At 44.3% G+C, this 20,232-nt stretch overlaps 1 protein-coding gene across 2 annotated transcripts in view; it reads left to right on the top strand.

The window, feature by feature from the left end:
* The first annotated feature begins 559 nt into the window (after positions 1-559).
* Positions 560-20,232, top strand: part of CERS5 (ceramide synthase 5) — a 44,427-nt gene continuing 24,754 nt past the window's right edge. Inside the window, exons 1-2 of one of the 2 annotated variants that reach the window (XM_075591913.1) lie at positions 560-1,212; positions 18,323-18,428. In XM_075591913.1, coding sequence (XP_075448028.1) covers positions 1,040-1,212; positions 18,323-18,428 — 279 coding nt within the window. In that variant the 5' untranslated portion in view covers positions 560-1,039. The remainder of the gene's footprint in view (positions 1,213-18,322; positions 18,429-20,232) is intronic. The other variant, XM_075591914.1, reaches the window with a different exon arrangement.

Genomic DNA, 20,232 nt, shown 5'->3' with positions numbered 1-20,232 from the left:
CCAGAGCTGAAGCAAACATGCTGAAACCTCCTGCTTTTAACCTATATAAAAAAGGAGGAAGGGGGCAAAGTGGGACTGCTCCTTTAAATCATGTTACATGGTTACATAGTAGATGAGGTTGAAAAAAGACATATATCCATCAAGTTCATCCTATGCTACATTTAGACGACAGATACTTAAAATTTTAATCATCCCACCGTAAACAAATACAGGCAAAATTTAATTATTTTTTTCCCTGTCTCCTGTGATGGGATCAATAGCCTAACAGCTAGAAGTGAAGAACAATGTCTACAAAAAAATAAACTGCTATTCAAGCAGGTTTTGTTTTACTATGAATGGAGAATGACTTTCTATAAAAGAAAAAATAAATCTACCTCTATCTTTAAATAGAAAATTGAACTGAAAATGTTGGTAAATGAAAACCTAGTGCCATCAGACTTTAGGCAGTAGCTCAACCCTTACTACAGCTTTGCCTCCACCAACCACGTGATTTGATACACGCAAAGCACACTCATGTTTAAGAACATTGCATTACGTTAGGTGTAGCAAGATGGCTGACTTCACGTTTGAGAGTGTAAAAGGCTGGATTTTCCGCTGGGGCGTTAACAAGTGAACCGTCTGTACTTTTTGCCCAAAGTAGTAAGATGGCAGAGACATGGACTGATCAAGGTAGTAAGATGGCAAATGAAATGCTGCAAAGAGTAAAATGGCAGAGACAATGGTTAAATGACGGAGGAAAGGATGGGAGTAGAAAGATGGAAGACACCCTGACAGATGGAGCAAAATGGCGGAATCCCTGACAGGAGTAGCAAGGTGGCGGATATCACACGGGTGTAGAAAGATGGCGGGCGCAGCGTTTATGTGTAGCAAGATGGCGACGTGACAGGAAAGATTGCGGGTGCGGTCTAATATAGAGGTGGAGTTAAACGGGCTGTCTCCGAAGTCCCGCCTAGTTTCCGTGTCAGGCTGATCAGCGGGGGGCCGCATCTTCTTGCCATTCCTCCCGCTCCCCCGGGTGTCTCGGTGGTGCTGCTGGAAGATGGCGGCTCTCTCGGCCTGGTTCTGGAACGAGCGCTTCTGGCTGCCTCAAAACGTCACCTGGGCGGACCTGGCAGACACTGAGGCCGGGGAGAAGTACCCCCGGGCCGGGCACATGCTCACCGTGTTTCCAATAGCGCTGGGGATCTTCGCAGTCAGGCTGCTCTTCGAAAGGTGAGGGCTTATTTGGGGGAGATGGATTTTGGGGACAGAGGCCTCCCGAGCACCAGCAGCCGGTCACATCCTTTCCTCGCTGGGACCATCAGCTGCTAGCCCCGGGCCTCCTCCCCTGAGAGAGAGAATATATGTGTGTGTGTGTGTGTGTGTGTGTGTGTGTGTGTGTGTGTGTGTGTGTGTCACACAGGACTATCCTTTCATTATCTTTTACTCTCATCACTTTGCTCACATCATAGGCACAGCTTACACATTGAGCTTGTTACTAGTAGCTGTGACTGTGCTGGACAGGCTGACCTTTTGTAACATTTGGTAGCATTATCCCAGTACTTCTCATTCTTCCCACACAAACAAGCATTTGCTTTGTGTTGCGATCCCCGTTCTGTATTCCCTCCACAAAGAAATATCCATTTTAAAAAGAAAATAAACTGCCATTCTTTGTGGCACTCTTTGTGACCCCCTCTTCTTATCTAATTGTCATGCAGTGTCCTCCCTTTTCTTTGTCACTTTCTGTATCTCCCAGTATCTATGTCCCTCTTGTCATTCTGAGTTCTCTCCCCCCCCCCCCCCACAAGTTGGGAATACTGCTGCAACCCTTTCAGTGCTGAATGGACTGGCCATTTAATGCCTGAAGGGGTTAAAATGGTGCTTGAAGTAGGGCTGATATGCATGAGCAAGAGGGTGAGTTTGGCATGAAGGAGGCATTGCAGTACAGGAAGCAATGTCACCACCTCTGAGTTAACCCAATTTCAACCCACTGATCTCTGTGAACCCAGATAAATCACTTTACTGCCTGAGCTCTAAAAGTTAGATTGTAAGCTCTATGGGGCAGTGATCTGTGCCTGCAATGTTGGCAGGATGTAAGAAAATATTAACACTGGTGCAATCCCAGTGTGCCAACCCTGACTCTGCTCATAAGATAATTCTGGCAGCTGCATGTGTGTGTATCGTGTTAGTTATATCTATATCTATCTATCTCTCTATCTCTCTCTATCTCTCTCTCTCTCTCTCTCTCTCTCTCTCTATACACTGATAGATATATCTATCAGTGTATGGATGAAGAGATAAGTATCTCGAAAGCTTGCACAAATAAAAGCATTTAGTTAGCCACAGAACGGTATAGTCTATCCATTTTTGATTTTACACTTGACCCCACCTGAGTATGATGACAGAAAGATAAAGCACTGCTAGATGATTAAAAAAATATATATTGAAGTCCAGTACAAAAAAAACAACGTTTAGGTCCGCTCTGGGGCTTTTCTTGAGGTAGGGTGATGCACCCTGAGGAAGGCCCCACAGTGTACCGAAATGTTTTTTGTTTTTTTTTGTACTGGACTTTAAATATTTTTTGATCTAGCAGTGCTATCTTTCATCATACTCCAGTGGCGTTAAGTTTTCCTTATTTTTCTTAATTTTTCTGATGCGTCTTTTTTTAATATCTGCTTGGAGTGCCTATTATTGCTTACTTGAGAGATATCTTTCTATCTCATCATCTGTTTTTACAGGGCTTGCCAAACCTTGCTGTTTATCATGTCCATGTGTGTACACAGTTATATGAAGAAGAGACCTAGGAAGTTTCACAAGCTCTGTACACATGACTATATCTATACGGGAACTAAGATGGTCCATTAACAAATATTTCATCTGGTCCCTGTATTAGATGGTCTTTTAAAATCCTATTGTGTGATTGGTAATCTGTGAATTTCCACATCATTTGTAGCGTCAGTGAACTCAAACAATTCAATGGAGTCTGTTACAACTCAGGGCTGTTCTAGTAAAAAAAATGATTTTTGGCTCACTTAATTTCCCTTACCAATGTGTTAATAATGTGTCGAACAGTTGTGAATAAGATATTTGACTTTTATAGATGATGCTTTATTGGAGTCTGCGTCCGAATAGTGTAAGACACACTGCTACAAATGTGATCTTGTTCCCACAGAGTAGTGGGAAATTGAGAGGTATGAAACTCATACGTGACACAAGTAGGTCATACGAGAAATAATCTCTTGGTCCCAAGATCTTGTAGTCCTAATACATATACTTTGTGCTTAAGTTTTTGTATCTTCCCTGATAAATGAACATATTAAAAAGTAATAGTTGCTTAAAGAAATCGGCGTGTGTACTAAATGTGGTTAGTAGAAGTTGGGGTGTTATGGTGGGTTTATTTCTAAAGAACACATGAAACAAATTGTTTTTAGACGTGTTCTTTTGTAGACTGAATAAGGGACCCAGTAACGTTTTATATTTTCTGCTTCAAGACAATCAATGAATAAAAAAATAAAGCTTAGTCTGGTCAAGTAACAACCAATATTTTGGGCATTTGTAAATGTTATTGGCTAATAATAACTTTATTTCATATAGCTTTTTTTTCTCAAAGCGCTTCCCAATTACAGTATAGAGCATTGTGTACTGGAATTCTTACTGACACATTCACTGCCATTGTGAGCTTAAACTCTATGATTTTGGTGCCTGAGGCCCAGGGCGATAGAAACTTGCCCAAGGTCACAAGGAGCTGAGCAGGGAATTGAACCAGGTTTGAACACTGTGTCATTGTTTATAGAGTCGTGTCTTTACTCATTGAGCCACTCCTCCCCAATACCTGTGTCACATGTTACAGGGCTACTTAAGTCTCTTTCACAGATATGTGTTGCAAGCAAACTGCCATTCATTGCATTTCTGGTTCCCAATGTGGGAAATGGAGATAATCTGACCATTTTCCTGGAAAATATTTATCTATCGATGCATAACATGACAGGGACGCAACAAAGTTGTAGGAGATAGAGCATGACAGATCGACTCATTCTTGTAAATTATTTGGATGGATAGGTTTTAGTCTCCAGTTTCTTGGTGCCGAACTATTTTTATCCTTTGTGGGTTTTGTGTAGATGCAGATATCCAAATACTCGTGATTGCCTCTTAACCTTTTTCGCTGCCTAAAGATGCCGCCGGTTGTCCTTGATCTCTATCCCGTGATGGCTTGAGGCAGCGATCACGTAGTCCCCCATGTATCCCCAATCTTCTCGTATCCAATTGATGGCGCAGTCATTACTGTATTTTTAAATTACACCAAATTATAAATATGTGGCAGACAGTTGATGGGTCACGAATAAGGAAACTAAATAAAGTCATCCGTATGGCAGAAATGTTTCCTGACTTTGTGGTATTTACTGGGAGCATCACCTGTGTAGGTAAATGAGGCTCTTGGGGTTAAGTTACAGTCCGGCTTTTGTTCATTCTGGAGTTCCCCTGAGTCCTGTGAAATTCCTCATGTTGGATCTAATTCAAAGGAGAAAATGTTTCAGATTGCTCAGAAGAATGTCAGTCCCTGAAAACTTGTCGCTTTTTCCTCCGCAATATCACAAAGATATACGCCCTTTCCTCTGTTACTCGACTGCTAAAACTCTGACTCAGGCCCTCATTCTCTCCCGTCTTGATTACTGTAACATCCTGCTGTCCAGCCTTCCTGCCTCTCACCTGTCTCCCCTACAATCTATCCTAAACGCTGCTGCCAGAATCACTCTACTCTTTCCTAAATCTGTCTCCGCATCTCCCATCCTGAAATCACTCTCCTGGCTTCCGATCAAATCCCGTATCTCACACTCAATTCTCCTCATCACTTTTAAAGCTTTACATTCTTCTGCCCCTCCTTACATCTCAGCCCTAATTTCTCGCTATGCACCATCCCGACTCTTACATTCTTCTCAAGGATGTCTTCTTTCTACCCCCTTTGTATCTAAAGCCCTCTCCCGCCTTAAACCTTTCTCACTTTCTGCCCCGCACCTCTGGAATGCCCTTCCCCTCAATACCCGACTAGCACCCTCTCTATCCACCTTTAAAACCCACCTTAAAACACATCTGCTTAAAGAAGCATATGAATAGCACTGGATAATCCTGGACACATGATACATAAAGCTTGGCCCCCTGCAGACGCACTTACTAGAATTCCCTCCTACTGTCTCTGTACGTTCTCCCTACCTACCAATTAGATTGTAAGCTCCTCGGGGCAGGGACTCCTCTTCCTTAATGTTACTTTTATGTCTGAAGCACTTATTCCCATGACCTGTTATTTATTTTATTTGTTATTTATATGATATGTATTACTACTGTGAAGTGCTATGTACATTTATGGCGCTATATAAATAAAGACCTACAATACAAAAAGGATGTCTGCTAGTCCATGAAGTGCATAAGTTTCTGGCACCTTTTGGTCTCTAGAACGCCCTCGTAAAACCATACTGCGTAATTACATGGTTTGGCTATTTTGATGTAATATTTATATATGGACATTATAACCTATACATTCCTTTTCTCGTTAGTTGCTGAAGGTACTGTATGCATTACTTTATATGCTGCCTTTGGGTTCTTTTGGTGCACAATTTGTCACTTGTGTCGTTTTGGTTGCCCTACGCTTGCTAGGTTATTCTTAATTTGTTCCATCAACTCTGTCACATGTCTTTGCAGCATGAGGATGAAGTTGTTTCTTATTTGTGTTGCTGCTTCCTATTTTCCAAGGCTAGAGGATTGTGGGCCACCTATTGCAGTGTTTTGCCACAGAGTAGGGTCCCTTACATAAAACCCACGTGTACGTAGGCTCACCCAAAAAGAATATAGTATGCGCATCAAAATCTGTGTTCAACTGGGCACTGGTATCAACTTGTAACACTTTGAATAAGTAGCTGCAGTGTTTACAGGGTTAAATGACTGGGCCATCTTTTTCAGAGGTTATCCACAAAAGGGGACCCCCATGTAAAACCTGCTTGCATTTTGTCTTGCCAAAGAGTGTTAAAGTATTGAAACAGATGTTAAACTGGTTGTAGTTAGCACTTTTTAAAAAAATACAATTTCAAGAAATAGCTGTTGTGTTACGGGGGCCAAATCACGTTGTGCCACTTATCTCTCAGGTTATATCCACAGAAGCTAATCCCCTTTTTGAAATCTAGTTGACTTTTGCCTAAAAGGGTTTGTGCATCAAATTAAGCACAGTTTCAAATTGCAGCGATTTAAGTAGCTGTTTTTTTTCTTCCTTTTTTTTCCCCCCCACAAGACATAAATCGCCTCGGGCCACTTTTATCTTTCCGGTTTATATCCACAGAGGGTAAGCCTTTTATAGAATCCAGTTGGGTATTGCCTGGCCCAAAAATATATTTTTGCATCAAAGTAATTTAAGAAGGACAATTGGATATCTTACATGAAGAAATGACTGTGGTCACCAGGGAGACGTTTAGTTTTTATATAGGTGGAGGTCCCCAGAATTGCAACATTTTGCAGTCTGCCCAAGATTCATAAAGGCTGTACCACCAATCGGGCCACCCATAGTGTCAGAGAGAGGCTGTCTGAGTGAGATAATACATGGTGTATCTTGACCATGTATAATGCCCACGGTCTAGGACGTATCACCGCGACCAAAATGAAGCAGGGACACTTTGCCGTGGGAGACTGCGGCGCGATGTCTGCTCCTGCACCTGACCGCGTGCCTGATCCGACAAGCCAGGTCTGGCGAGGCCGCCCGCCCGCTCCGACAACTGGATGGTTAAATGTCCCACAAGGGGCCGGTATACTGCCTAGACGGGCCACTCCGACGTGCCATCTTGTATTGTCCCACGGGACAGAGTGGCCAGTCTAGGCAGTGTGGCGGTCCTGCGCAAGACATTTAAACACCCAGTTGTCGGAGCGGCAGACCTGGCTTTGCTTGGTGGATCAGGTACTCAGCAGACTGGACATCGTGACAGTGTCCCGACGGGGTTTTTTGGTTGTGGCAAAACGTCCCATTCGGTTATGGCCATTGTGACTGTCACTGGAAAAAAGGACAATTTACACCAGGGGCCAGACTCTAGACCAGCGGTGCGCATACTAAGGGGCGCGAGACTTTATTAAGGGGGGGTGCGGCAGTTAGAGGCCCCGCACTAAGCGTGCAAGGCCTCTGTACATGTACTCACCAGCTTCTTGTCCACGCGTCTCCATTGCAACGCGGCGTCAAATGGCGCCCGTTACCATTGAGACGTGACTCAAATGACAACACGTGTCACATGACCCCGCAGCGTCATTTGACGCTTCGTTGAAGGTAAGGGGCGGTGCGAGCGAGCAGGGGGGGGCGCAGCGCAACAAGTTTGCGTACCCCTGCTCTAGACAGAACTGCATAGTTGAACAAAAGTGAATTTATTGGAAAAAGTTTCCACAAACTTCCAGTACATAAACACACCCATAAACTCACCCAACTGGGGGAACAACCTAAAGTCTAAGTGCAGGGACCTCCATCCAGAAGCTTACCCCGATACTCGTTCCCAACTGTCTAGCATGGGCAGCACTGCCTTGCTCTCCGCTGGCTAGCGGTTTTAAATTCCCCACCATTGCTTCACTCCAAACGGCTCCGGCCAACGCTGCCCACACAGACCCACAGCTGCGACTCCACTGGATGCTCCAGACCCATGCACTGGGTCTCCTCAGTTCCCTTCTGCGGATTCCCTGTCAGCTCTTCCTTTACAGGGGCTATGTCAGCGCACAGCCTTCACAAAGAATATTAAGTCCAGAATGACTCTCTTGGGGCTAGGGAGACGTGTATTTATACCCCTGTCCCTATCAGCGCGATGCCAGCTAGTCTGGATAGGAACCATAGTCCTGGTCTCTGCACAGGGAGCTAGACCCTGTTGATGAGATTACTGGGATTGAAGGTGGGCCAGGACAAAGCTGATTCAATCCCCTTCCATAAAGGAACAATACAGATACAGCCCCAGGGCTTACAGCTTTCTTGCAGAGCAAGTCCACTCAGCAGGTGGTCGACCTCTCCCTGGTTCCTCAAAATGGGCCAAAGCCCATCACAGGGTCCAGCAATACCAAACTACAATACCAAACACTGATGTGTGATTACAGCTCACTTAAGCAAGAGAGAATTATACCCTAAAGGTCTCCACTCGTGAACCAAGCTGTACATTACTGTTTTACATCCTTTAAGAGTAACGTATATAGGGCTGCTACAATAAACTGTACATACATAAATTACTACATCATATCATTGACAAGTAGGGATAATGGTGGCTTAACTTTTATTTACAAGCAGCCAAATCTACCTGTACCGTCACAGTGACATCCTTGACCTCCTATTTGAAGGAAATAGAAGACCTCTTTAAAGTGAAGGGAATTACATTGGTTAAATGGACTGGCATGCCGAGGTGTAATGTCCCTGTATACGAGCATTAAAAGCAACACCATTTTTAGTGCCAGTGGTACCAAATTTAGCAAACGTAACGAGTTTGTTTGCAAATTTATTTCTGTGTGTGATGACCCACAACTTTCTTTTACATTTTTTTTTGTGTAACATTTTTAATGTAAAGATATGCCCATTGCGTACCCTGAAGCTGGTGGTATACCATGTGCACCCACTTATGCCAATTTGCATCGGGGCTGGTGGGAGGAGTGAATTTTCTTTAGGAAAATATGGAGAAATCTACCCAGTACATATATTATGGGTCCACTCGATCAAAGACATCTTCCCATTATGGAATGGAACGGTGGATTTATTACATGTAATTGTAGAAGTGGTCAACACAGTTATAACAATGAACCTCTGAGATGAATCCTGAGCATTGTTTTTCTGGGTCTGGAAATGAGAAAGTGAAGATGGATTCATACAAATTTTGGCCTTTAGAAAACAATTAGCCTACTTAGGGCAGGCAAACATTTAAAACCCCCTAGTTTCTACGGGTGAGGAGGAACTTCCCACATGAATTTGACTGTGAGAAACAGGCTGCGCTCATGAAACATGGGTACATGGAAAGGGGATATACTTGGTGTGTGCACCGGAAAAGCTAACCTTACACCAAGGAGGTCACTGTATTAATACAAAGTAAGAACAGAGAGTGAGAAAAAGGTTGTTAGGTTTGTGGCATGTATGGCAATATATTGAAGTACTGGCACTTTTTGCTTGTGGGTGGTTTTTAAAGATGTTCTTAACCCTTTACCAACCTTTAATAAGCAGAGGTGTTCCAAGAATCTGAAAGACTTGTTTGTCCATAGTCCTCATGAGCCCATGAGAAGGATAATCTGCCGAACTCGACATACTGAGAGGTGTTTTAGTAGCTGTAAAACTGCTGGAGTAATCTCTACATGGCGGTATGCATGTGGGCGCAAATCTGTGAGAAAAACCCGCTCACAACTGTGTATGTATATTTTTATTTATATAAGTGTACTCGGCGCTTCATGGTTGCCGTGGTGACGAAAGGCTAAAAACGAAGCTTTCAGCGCCTGGGCCTGCTCACCCGGGAGCAGCTCAGTAGAGGGAAACGCGCGTCCGATGTGTGCAGCGTTGCGGTTATTGATGTAGCGGGTGCGGGAGGCGAGAACTGGGCGTTCAGCTGGAGCATTCTGTCTCCATGAGCATTACAAAAGTAACAGGAAAAGAGACTGAGGGATACTGTATCTATTTGTAGACTAGTATATATTAAACCTATGGGAACTTAAAGGAGCAATTGATGCCCTTCTTTTTTTAATTTAATTTACATAGGTTTGAAATGGGGGGTGAGGGGGACTCCGGAGCTGATCCCCATTCATTTTAGCTCCGGGGACCCCCTGACTCCCAAGATACTTGCCTCCGAAGGGGGTGCTATTATCTTGGCAGAGTTTAAATCTCCACCGTCACGTGAGCTGATCTGAAGCCGAACCTCACGGCCGTCACGGCTTCCTGTTGGTCCGCAGGACACGGGAGTTTTGAAACTCCGCCATTACGTGAACCCTGCATGCCGAGCGGCTACTGGCACCCTCTACGGAAGGTAAGTGTCTCGGAGAGCAGGGAGTCAGAGCGGAAATGAATGTGATTCGGCTCCGGAGACCCCCTGCTTCAATCCAAATGTGAACACAAAAAGGTAGCTACCGTTTTTTGTTTTAAATGACCTTGGATTCCCCTGGCAGCACCCTTCACTGCTAGATTACACACAGTTCATTTACCTAGGCTGGTGTAGTTTCTCCCCTCCGCCTCCCCCTCACTTCCTAATATATCCATCCAATGTTAAAAAGCAAAATGATAAAACCCCAACAAATCGCACCCTGGGATTGGTGCTTGAAAAACAGAGGTATGAGCGCAATGGGACCTCTCCTTATGGGATTGATGGACCAAAAAACGGTTAGGACTGGTGAATTAATTTAAAATCATATATACATCCTTGAAACCACACAGAAATATATATATTGTGACCATTAAGGAAATAGTATTACCAGGATGGTAATATTTTTAACTCTTGGTCTACGTGGGGATCGTAATTAATTGTTTATCGATTGCTAATATGGGCGATGTATTACAATAACTAAACGGCGATGTTTCAAGTGTGATAGGTGGTAATGAGTTCAGGGAAATAGAGATAATATCCCTCTTTGCAGAGACATGGACAGCTGAGTAGGAGATATTTTATTTGTGTATTTGCATCAAACTTGGCACAGATACTAATGAATTCTAATTTATAGTGATTGAATAAGTATCTGGGATTTTTCAAGGGTTTCATTCCTTTGGGCTATTTACCTTGCAGATTATATCCACAGCCCTTTATAAAATGCTTGCCCTTAAATGCATTGGTACCTGTGGCAGGTCTGATGCAGAAATCCTTTCACATTTTGGATAGGAAGGTTACTTTTTGTTCATGGTTTAAGTCGCTTTGGACCACTTATTTGACAGTGTCTGCCCCATAGAGAGGGGTGTCCTCTAGTCTAGAACACTTGATTGAGGGCTGGTTGTCAGCCATGAACATAGTTCCTGTATCCATCGAAACCTCCATATTTCCAACTGTTGATTATTAATAAACCACCTACCTAATACTCTCCTCACTCGCTGTATGAAGTTTGGGGAAACATAAGCGACGCATCTGAACGAACGATTGAAAGTTAAAACTGGCTATTTAGAAATATGAAATAACTGTTAATTAAAATTACTTAAATGACTTAATTAAAATCAGTTATCAATGAATGATAATTGGTAAGGACAGGTTAACTCTCCTTGCAAGATGTGTGTACTCTTTGTCCCAGAGTTATTTTAGGCCAGTTAAAAAAAAAAAAAAAAAAGTGCAACTATTATAGCATAGTCTATAGCAGGGGGGCGCAAACTTTTTTCCCTGCGCCCCCCTGACGGCTGTCCCCTCGCTCCCGCGCCCCCCCCAACCCCAACTTACCCGCGCTCCGGCGTAATGACGTCACGTTGCCATAGCAACGTGACGTCACATGACCTCGCAGCGTCATTTTGACGCCGCGTTGCCATGGCGACGCCGGGAGGAAGCCGCCGGAGCCACGGGTAAGTATGGTTTACAGAGGCCCTGCAGCTCCCCCGGCACTTAATTTAAGTGCCTTCGGGAAGCGCGCGGGGCCTCTGTAAACCCCGCGCCCCCCCGTCGGCGGGGTCGCGCCCCACAGATTGCGCACCGCTGGTCTATAGTGTGTGTGTGTATATAGTACTGTATGTATATATTCTAGTACAGCAGCCACAAGAAATGCATGTAACCATTTCTCCTATTGCACCATGGCAAAACTGAGCAAACGCTGCAAGCGCATGCGTTATCCTCTGTGCCTGCTGATTTGAATAACTTTGAACCTTTAGTAAATCTAGGGCAAAAACAGAAAGGTTGTCTACATTACAAACTCTGCACTTGACTATACACAGATTAAAAAAATCATGTCCTTAAGTAATGTGTTTCAGAACTGCAGTTACTAATGCAGATATTGCTAAATAAAGTCAATACTTGGAACCCAAGCACATGTTGTCAAATATTTACAGTAAGTACAAAAAAAAACTTTTTTCTGCCCAGGAACACTGCAATCGTGTTCTAGAGGCAGGGGTGGGCAAACTTCTTATGCCGAGCCCCCCTTTTTCATCCATGAAATTTCTCGGGCCCCCCCTGCCTAATGTAATCAAAATCACATGAAAAAAAAAAAAAAAACCCTTTATTAAACGGTATACAATATAAATCCAAATATGTTTAAATACTTACATATTTCAACAGCTCGCGCTTGCAAAATTAGGCTGCGTCCACGCTGCCGCTGAGAGCGGTGACATCACCAGCTCTCCAAGCATGAGCACGGGGTGTCCTGCATAATTTTGCAAGCGTGGATCGGGGCTATTTGTGTGTGGCTGTGTGTGTGGCTGTGTGTGTGGCTGTGTGTGTGGCTGTGTATTGACTGCTGCTGAGCGCACTTCAAAGTCAATTTTGTTTGTCTCCCCAAGCGCCAAGCTTGGGATAGCGTACGTGCACAAAGGCAATCCTTTGGGGGGTCATTCATCCACCTCTTTGCTACCTCCCTTCCCTCCCCCCCCCCCCTTTTTTTTCTTCCTTCCCCTCCATGCTTTTTGTCTTGCTATCCCCATTGTCATCCAAACTCCTACCTACTGTATTATTATTTTTTTTCCCGTTTTCAATGTTGTGTTTTCACTTTCTTTTTTATTAGTTCTGTACATTCATAGTATGATTGATATAGTGCAGCCGACCCTTTCACTTGCAGAGGATCGCAGCGAAGCAGGTTGCCAGCGGAGGAGAGCACGAACACAGCGCTATTGCAGGGCAGACACCGAAGGAGGGGCGTTTGACTTCAACGTGCTCGGGCGTGCTCCTCCCCGTACCTCCGAAGCCCCTGCGCGTGCGCTCACACACCATCACGTTGCCGCCACCTGCACTATCGTGTTCAGCCACCCACACACATCTTCGGCTGCCCGCCCGTGCACATCTTCTTGGCCACCCCTCGCGCACAGCTTTTGCGTCCTCCCGCGCACAGCGTCTGCCGGCCTGCGCACCCAGTTTTCGTCGCACGCCGCCTGCGCCCCCCTAAATAATCTTGCGCCTCATTGCCCCCCCAGTTTGCGCACCACTGCATTACAACACACACTCTCTCAATCAATCAATCACCACATACACTCAATCAATCACCACACACACACACTCAATCCCCCCCCCCCACACACACACACACACACACACACACTCAATCCCCACACACACACACACACACACTCAATCCCCCCACACACACACACACACACTCAATCCCCCCCCACACACACACACACACACACACACACACACACTCATCCCCCCCCCCACACACACACACACTCATCCCCCCCACACACACTCAATCCCCACACACACACACTCAATCCCCCCCCCCCACACACACACACACACACACACACTCAATACACACACACACACACACACACACACACACTCCACACACACTCCACACACACTCCACACACACTCCACACACACTCCACACACACTCCACACACACTCCACACACACTCCACACACACTCCACACACACTCCACACACACTCCACACACACTCCACACACACTCCACACACACACTACACACACACACACTCCACACACACACACTCCACACACACACACACACACACACACACACACACACACACACACACACACACACTCCACACACACACACACTCCACACACACACTCCACACACTTCACACACACACACACTCCACACACACACACACTCCACACACTCCACACACACACACACTCCACACACACACACACTCCACACACACACACACACACTCACACACACTCCACACACACACACACACTCCACACACACTCCACACACACACACACACTCCACACACACACACACACACACACACACACTCCACACACACACACACACACACACACACACTCCACACACTCCACACACTCCACACACTCCACACACTCCACACACTCCACACACACACACACACACACACACACACACACACACACACACACTCCACACACACACACACACTACACACACACACACACACTCCACACACACACACACACTCCACACACACACACACTCCACACACACACACACCACACACACACACACACTCCACACACACTCCACACACACTCCACACACACTCCACACACACTCCACACACACTCCACACACACACACACACACACACTCCACACACACTCCACACACACACACACACACACACTCCACACACACACACACACACACACACACACACACACACTCCACACACACACTCCACACACACACTCCACACACACACTCCACACACACACACTACACTCCACACACACACTCCACACACACACTACACACACACTCCACACACTCCACACACTCCACACACTCCACACACACACACACACACACACACACACACACTCCACACACACACACACACTCCACACACACACACACACTCCACACACACACACACTCCACACACACACACACTCCACACTACACACACACACTCCACACTACACACACACTCCACACTACACACACACACACACACACACACACACACACACACTACACACACACACACACTCCATCCCCCCCCCCCCCACACACACACACTCAATCCTCCCTCTCCCTCTCCTGGGGGGTGGGGGGCGACATGCTCCGATCCCCCAAGCTGCTGAAAACTGGTGCGGGAAGCAGACAGGAAGAGAAGGAGGACTGTCTGTGTGCAGAGAGAAGCCCCGCCCCCTCTGACAGACACATAGAAGCAGCAGCACGGAGCTTCTGGCCGCCCGTGCACAGCTCTGCCCGCCCCCAGGTTTCCCTGCAAGCAGCCCGTGCCCCCCCATCATAATCTTGCGCCCCCCAGTTTGCGCACCGCTGTTCTAGAGCACCACCTCTTATCAGATGTAGTAAAATGAGTCTCCCAAAGAGGTCGTACCCCAGGAAACCCCTCCGCTGCCCATTCAGGTGTATGGACATGCAGGGGCGTCTGTGCCAGTGTTGGTGCTTGTGTAAAGCAGTATTGCAGTGAAAGATTTCTTCCCACAGGAGAGAGGTGTTGATGATCTTTGCTGCAGCAATAAGCAGGGAAAGTAAATATAAACGTATCATTAAAATATACATTTTTATTTTTATCACTTAGTGCACTTCTGTTTTTTAACCAGTTTTAACTGCACTGTAGCTCACAGTGCTCCTAAAATATTAACCCCTCGGGCACCACATACATGTCACATAGCCAATTCTATTTATTATCATTGTTTTGTGCCCTCTTTTCTCTATGCAGTGGAGGACACACAAAGGACCCAGTGTAACAGTGGTAGTGTAGGTACCTGCTGATAGGGATAACTTGATGAGGTTTCCGCTTAACATGTTTTGGCCAAAAAATTGAACCAAATGTCCCGTACTTACTGTATGGTAAGAAAAAACCATATAGAAATGAACGAAATCATACGTTGTCATATCGGATGTGCGTTGGGGTGTCTTTGTTTACTAGTGCAAGACAGGGGGGAGGATGGCCTTAAACAAGGTCAAATTGTGTACCTTGCACAACACCAAAAGTAGGTCACAAAGGAGGGGAGAGAGAGATGTATTAATATCCTGTATAGTAACAGAACAAGAACTGCAATAAACCAGCTATAGGTTGAGACATTTAATTAAAACCGTGACTGAACAATGGTCAATGTTTAAGTGTGGTATTTCTTACCATGAAGTGTAGGAATAAGTAACCAGATTAATGATTCTTTATGTCCAAAAACATGGTTATAAACAAGCAAACAGCTGAATAATTATAAAAACCTTTATTTGCATATACAGGTATATACATACAATAACGCAATGAATATAAACATCAGCAGGTCGGTATATCTTCCAATCAGGGACCCTATTTGTCCAGGATGACGCGCGATTATGACGCGATACTATAAGCGTCCAGTATCTCCTGTAACCTTAGCAAATAATATACATTTAATTTAAGTGTGAGATATGGGGTCATCCGATAGTGGCTAACTAACAGAGATACTTTGCAATTCAGCATAAACAGCCAGACAGAATGCCGATCGTAACAACACTGATACCTTGTTATTTCGGATGACGCGCGTTAATGACGCGACGCAACACCCGGCCATTCAGTGTATGGCATTCCCCGTAACTGTAGCAACCCTCCTGCATATTTAAATCAACAGGTATGGGGAATCTGAATAGGGCCACATGATCGCGACTAACCAATGAGACGAACTAACAGCCACATGACGCGAACTAGCCAATCACGGCTGTTTAACTTTATGTAACTTACTTTGAAGTGTGGGAGGGACATAACCTCAGAGGACCAATCGTAGCCTGACACTAATTATCCAATTGGGTAAGGACTATGTGTATAAAAATCTGTAAAAAACACTTTGTAACTGCCCCCGATGAAGCCACAACGGTGAAACATATGTTGGGCAGGCAAAGCGCTACCACCCAGTGCGCAGGCTAATCGGAGAGGTCTGGTGCCTATTCTCAGTTAGTGTTTCGGAGCCTTCAATATGGGAAGCACAACACTCTGACTACTTCCTTTATGGTATGGATTCGAGTACAAGGCACATACTTTGTGATCTTGAGAAAGCTGCATATTTATTTAAGCATTTGGTCATTACTTGCTAATTTGTTCACCAAGACAGACCCACAGGCTCCTTTACTTTTGAACCTGATGGTCTGGTAAAACTGTGTGTTTATACATGCATATATCTGTATATATCTGCATATAGCTGGCTCAATTGAACACTCCACCCACTACTAGTGTTTGAGCACACACAGAGCTGGTAATACTCTCCATTACTCACCCATCTAGGAGTAGTCTTCAAACGACTTAGAATTGTATTGGAATAACTACCACCGTTAGTATAATCATATAACAGTGGGACAACTTAATAATTAATAGTTATTCCTAATTTACACTGTCGGTTTGAATTAGAGCACACAGACACCTCCTCCATTTTTAATTTATTTTAATCATTTTGGTTCACGTTAGAGTTGCTGCAATAAATATGTTTTAATCAATTTATTAATAAATAGTCATTTTTAATACAGGCATAGGTGTTTTCTTTAGTGCGGCTATTAGGGAGCTTTCTTTCTTTCCTATGTTCTTTAGTGTAAAGCAAAACAACTTTTTGTGCGACACACATCTCAACTGGGTGTCCTGGAGGGCATTCTCTCTGTAGACGGACACTGCAAACAAAGTTAACACTTGACGACAAACCTCAGCTACTAATTAAAGTAGTATGTATTGAAATGCCGTTGGTGCCTGTGCTAGTTTTGACACCTAATTTGATGCAGAAATCCTATTGAGGCCAGGCAAATCTGAACTGGATTTTCTATCCTATGTGGTTATAATCTGAAAGTGAAGTGACCTAAAGTGATTTTAAGGCTTGAAAACCCCCAGCTTCTTATTCAAACAATATGTTGGCGCCCATGCCCTTGTTTGGCACCTCTTTTGATGATGAAACCTTTTTGGGCCATGCAAAATGCAAATGGGTTTTTACATAGGATGTCCTGATCTGTGGATAACCCCTGTTAAAGGTGGTTCTGTAGTCATTTAATGCTTGCAACACAACTGCTACTTATTCAAACATTGACTCCTGAATATATATAATGTTTTTTTTTCTGTACAAGCTAAATGCAAGTTGTTTTTATGTAAGAGACCCCACTCTATGGGAAAACACTGTAAAGTAGGCAGCCTAAAGTAATTTAACCCTTGAAAACGAACATTTTGATGAATGTTTGTTTGTTAAATTAGCATTGTATCTGGCAATGGCAGGCCAATTCTAGCCATTTTCAGGCTAAAGTGACTTCCCAGCCATTACACTGCAATAATGAAATATTGAAAAAGTTCAAATTCAGCTAAATATTTCATGTTTACATTTTGAGAGATTAAGAAAAAGAAACGCGTCTGGTGCCAGGTGAAACTGTAGACTGGCCTGACAACTTTTTTTAAAAATTGCCTTCCCGTTATTTTATACCCTGCTTTGGTCAACCATTAAAAGGTATTCTTTCCCTTCTAACATGGCCAATAAAAACATTGGAGTGACATCCCCTGCACTGTTTCTCTGTACTGCAGTTGGGCTCACGTGCCTGTAAATAATGGCCTTCAATGAAGCTGACCTTCATTTTCCCTAGCAAACAACACCTGTAAGCAAAGGGTGTTGACAAGTGTGTCCGTAGGATTGGCGGCTCTTCATAAACGCTTAACCCTTTTCTGGCACCGAAAGTGCTAATATCCCTTGGCACTATCCTTTTTGTGCGTAGCCTCTTTTTCTTTACCGACTGAGAAAATGTTGGCAATTGTTTTTCAGGTTTATAGCTAAACCCTGCGCACTTCGCCTGGGCATCCAAGGCAACGGCCCACGCAGAGCACAGCCCAACGCCATTCTAGAGAAAGTGTTTACGTCCATCACAAAGGTTAGTAGCATCACAGAGCTGTGTTCTTTGGTTATTTGCTTCTATGTTTGGGACTGGATTGCAGAGTTGTCCTAGCTTGGCGTACGTGTGTGGGAATGAATGGCTCATGAAATTTGTATGTAATGTCGGTGCATTTGGTGCCGTTATAAAATGGGATACCATATCAAACATATATAGATCACGCCAAGAGAACTGAAATATTAAAAAAAAATTGTGTGAAATTATACTCTCGCACCCAGTCAGTGAAAAATAAATTTATTGAAATGTTAGAGGGGGGGGGGGGGGGGTGGGGGAAAGACATAAAGCTGAATGAATGTAACAGTTTATTTTATGGAACCGATGAGGACAGTTGGTGTTTGATTTTTGCAACCTGCAAGGGGTACTTTGTTTTCATGGGATTGCAAAGGCTGTATTGAGTTCAAGCTCGCCCCAACCTATACTTGCACTAAAGATTCTTAAGTCCTTTGCTGCCAGAGGGGCATTGCATCTAGAGTGGAGAAGAACATCGCTGCTGTGGATGTACAGGAACTTCATTCATCTCGTAATCTGGTTCTGAATTTGAGAATCTGAAAAATGTATGCTTAAAATAACTATTTCATATAATAACTTCTCTCCCAATGGGACTCAAAGCGCGTCACAATTACAGTACACTGCGCGGTACGCAGCAAATAGGATTTTTTACAGACAGAGTCCCTGCCTAGATGTTTTACAATCAATGGTTTTTGGTGCCTGAGGGACAGTGAGATAAAGTGACTTGCCCAAGGTCACAAGGAGCTGACCTCAGGAATTGAACCAGGCTCCCCTGCTTCACACCTTGTGTCGTTGTTTACAGTCAGTGTCTTTACTCACTGAGCCGCTCCTTCCCCCAAAAAGAGCAGCACATTTTGTGTTCTGGTTTTTAGAATTGATTACATCTCCTAAGTAGGTTGAAAATATTTCACAGGCCAGTTGAATTTCGAGAGCCACAGACTGTGCCATCTTTGCTAGTCAGATGTGAGGACGATATATCTGCATGGTTCGGCATGCTCCTGTACTGTCCAATATCTGTGAACAACTTTCATGTGGGCTCAGTGAAAGTGTCCTCATCTTTGAAGGGAAGTTTACTTTGGAGAACTGCAGTCTTCCAACCAGCCGACTTTTCAGTTTGCACTCTTTGAAATGTATTGTTTCCCTGGATAAACATATGTACAATGTTTCCCTTCCTTCCTCAACACCTCCCTCTACTTTCTGTCTTTCCCTGGCATACAATACACCCTGCTCAAGTTTCTGCTTTTCTCTCATACGCCACTTGCTCTCCATCCTAACGGCATCTGATGCAGCACGGTGTGCCTTCTCTTTGACCTGGGTGATGTTAGTTGGGGCCAGTTTTTGGGGGGAAGAGTGGGAAACCTTAATATTTTTTTGTGGCCGTTCAATACCTGTGCATCAAAACAAAGAGCTTGTTACGGGATTGTCATTGTACACACACTATTGCCTTCTGGCCTGACATCTACTAGTATTGTGGTGCTGTGTGGGGATGTGCCTCGCGCTACAATCTTGCAGCTTCTTATTTCACTTGAACTATTCATTTACATTCATATAGCATTGTTTTGAGTTCTGCACTCTTTAAAAATGGGTCACTGCCCCCATATTTTACAACAGTTTTTGGCCATGAAGTCTGCAATTAAGTTGGAATGATGTCTTTTTTTATGTGCAAGTCTATGTACACACTGAATTTATTTACCACCTCCATCCAAAAGAAAATAAAGTAAAATTTCTCAAAGTTATGTACTAGAAACCCAACAGATCAAAGTCTTTTCTTTAT

Source organism: Ascaphus truei, chromosome 3 (genome assembly GCF_040206685.1).
Source record: "Ascaphus truei isolate aAscTru1 chromosome 3, aAscTru1.hap1, whole genome shotgun sequence".
NCBI classification, from domain to species: Eukaryota; Metazoa; Chordata; class Amphibia; order Anura; family Ascaphidae; genus Ascaphus; species Ascaphus truei.
This window is presented reverse-complemented; position numbering and strand designations above follow the sequence as displayed.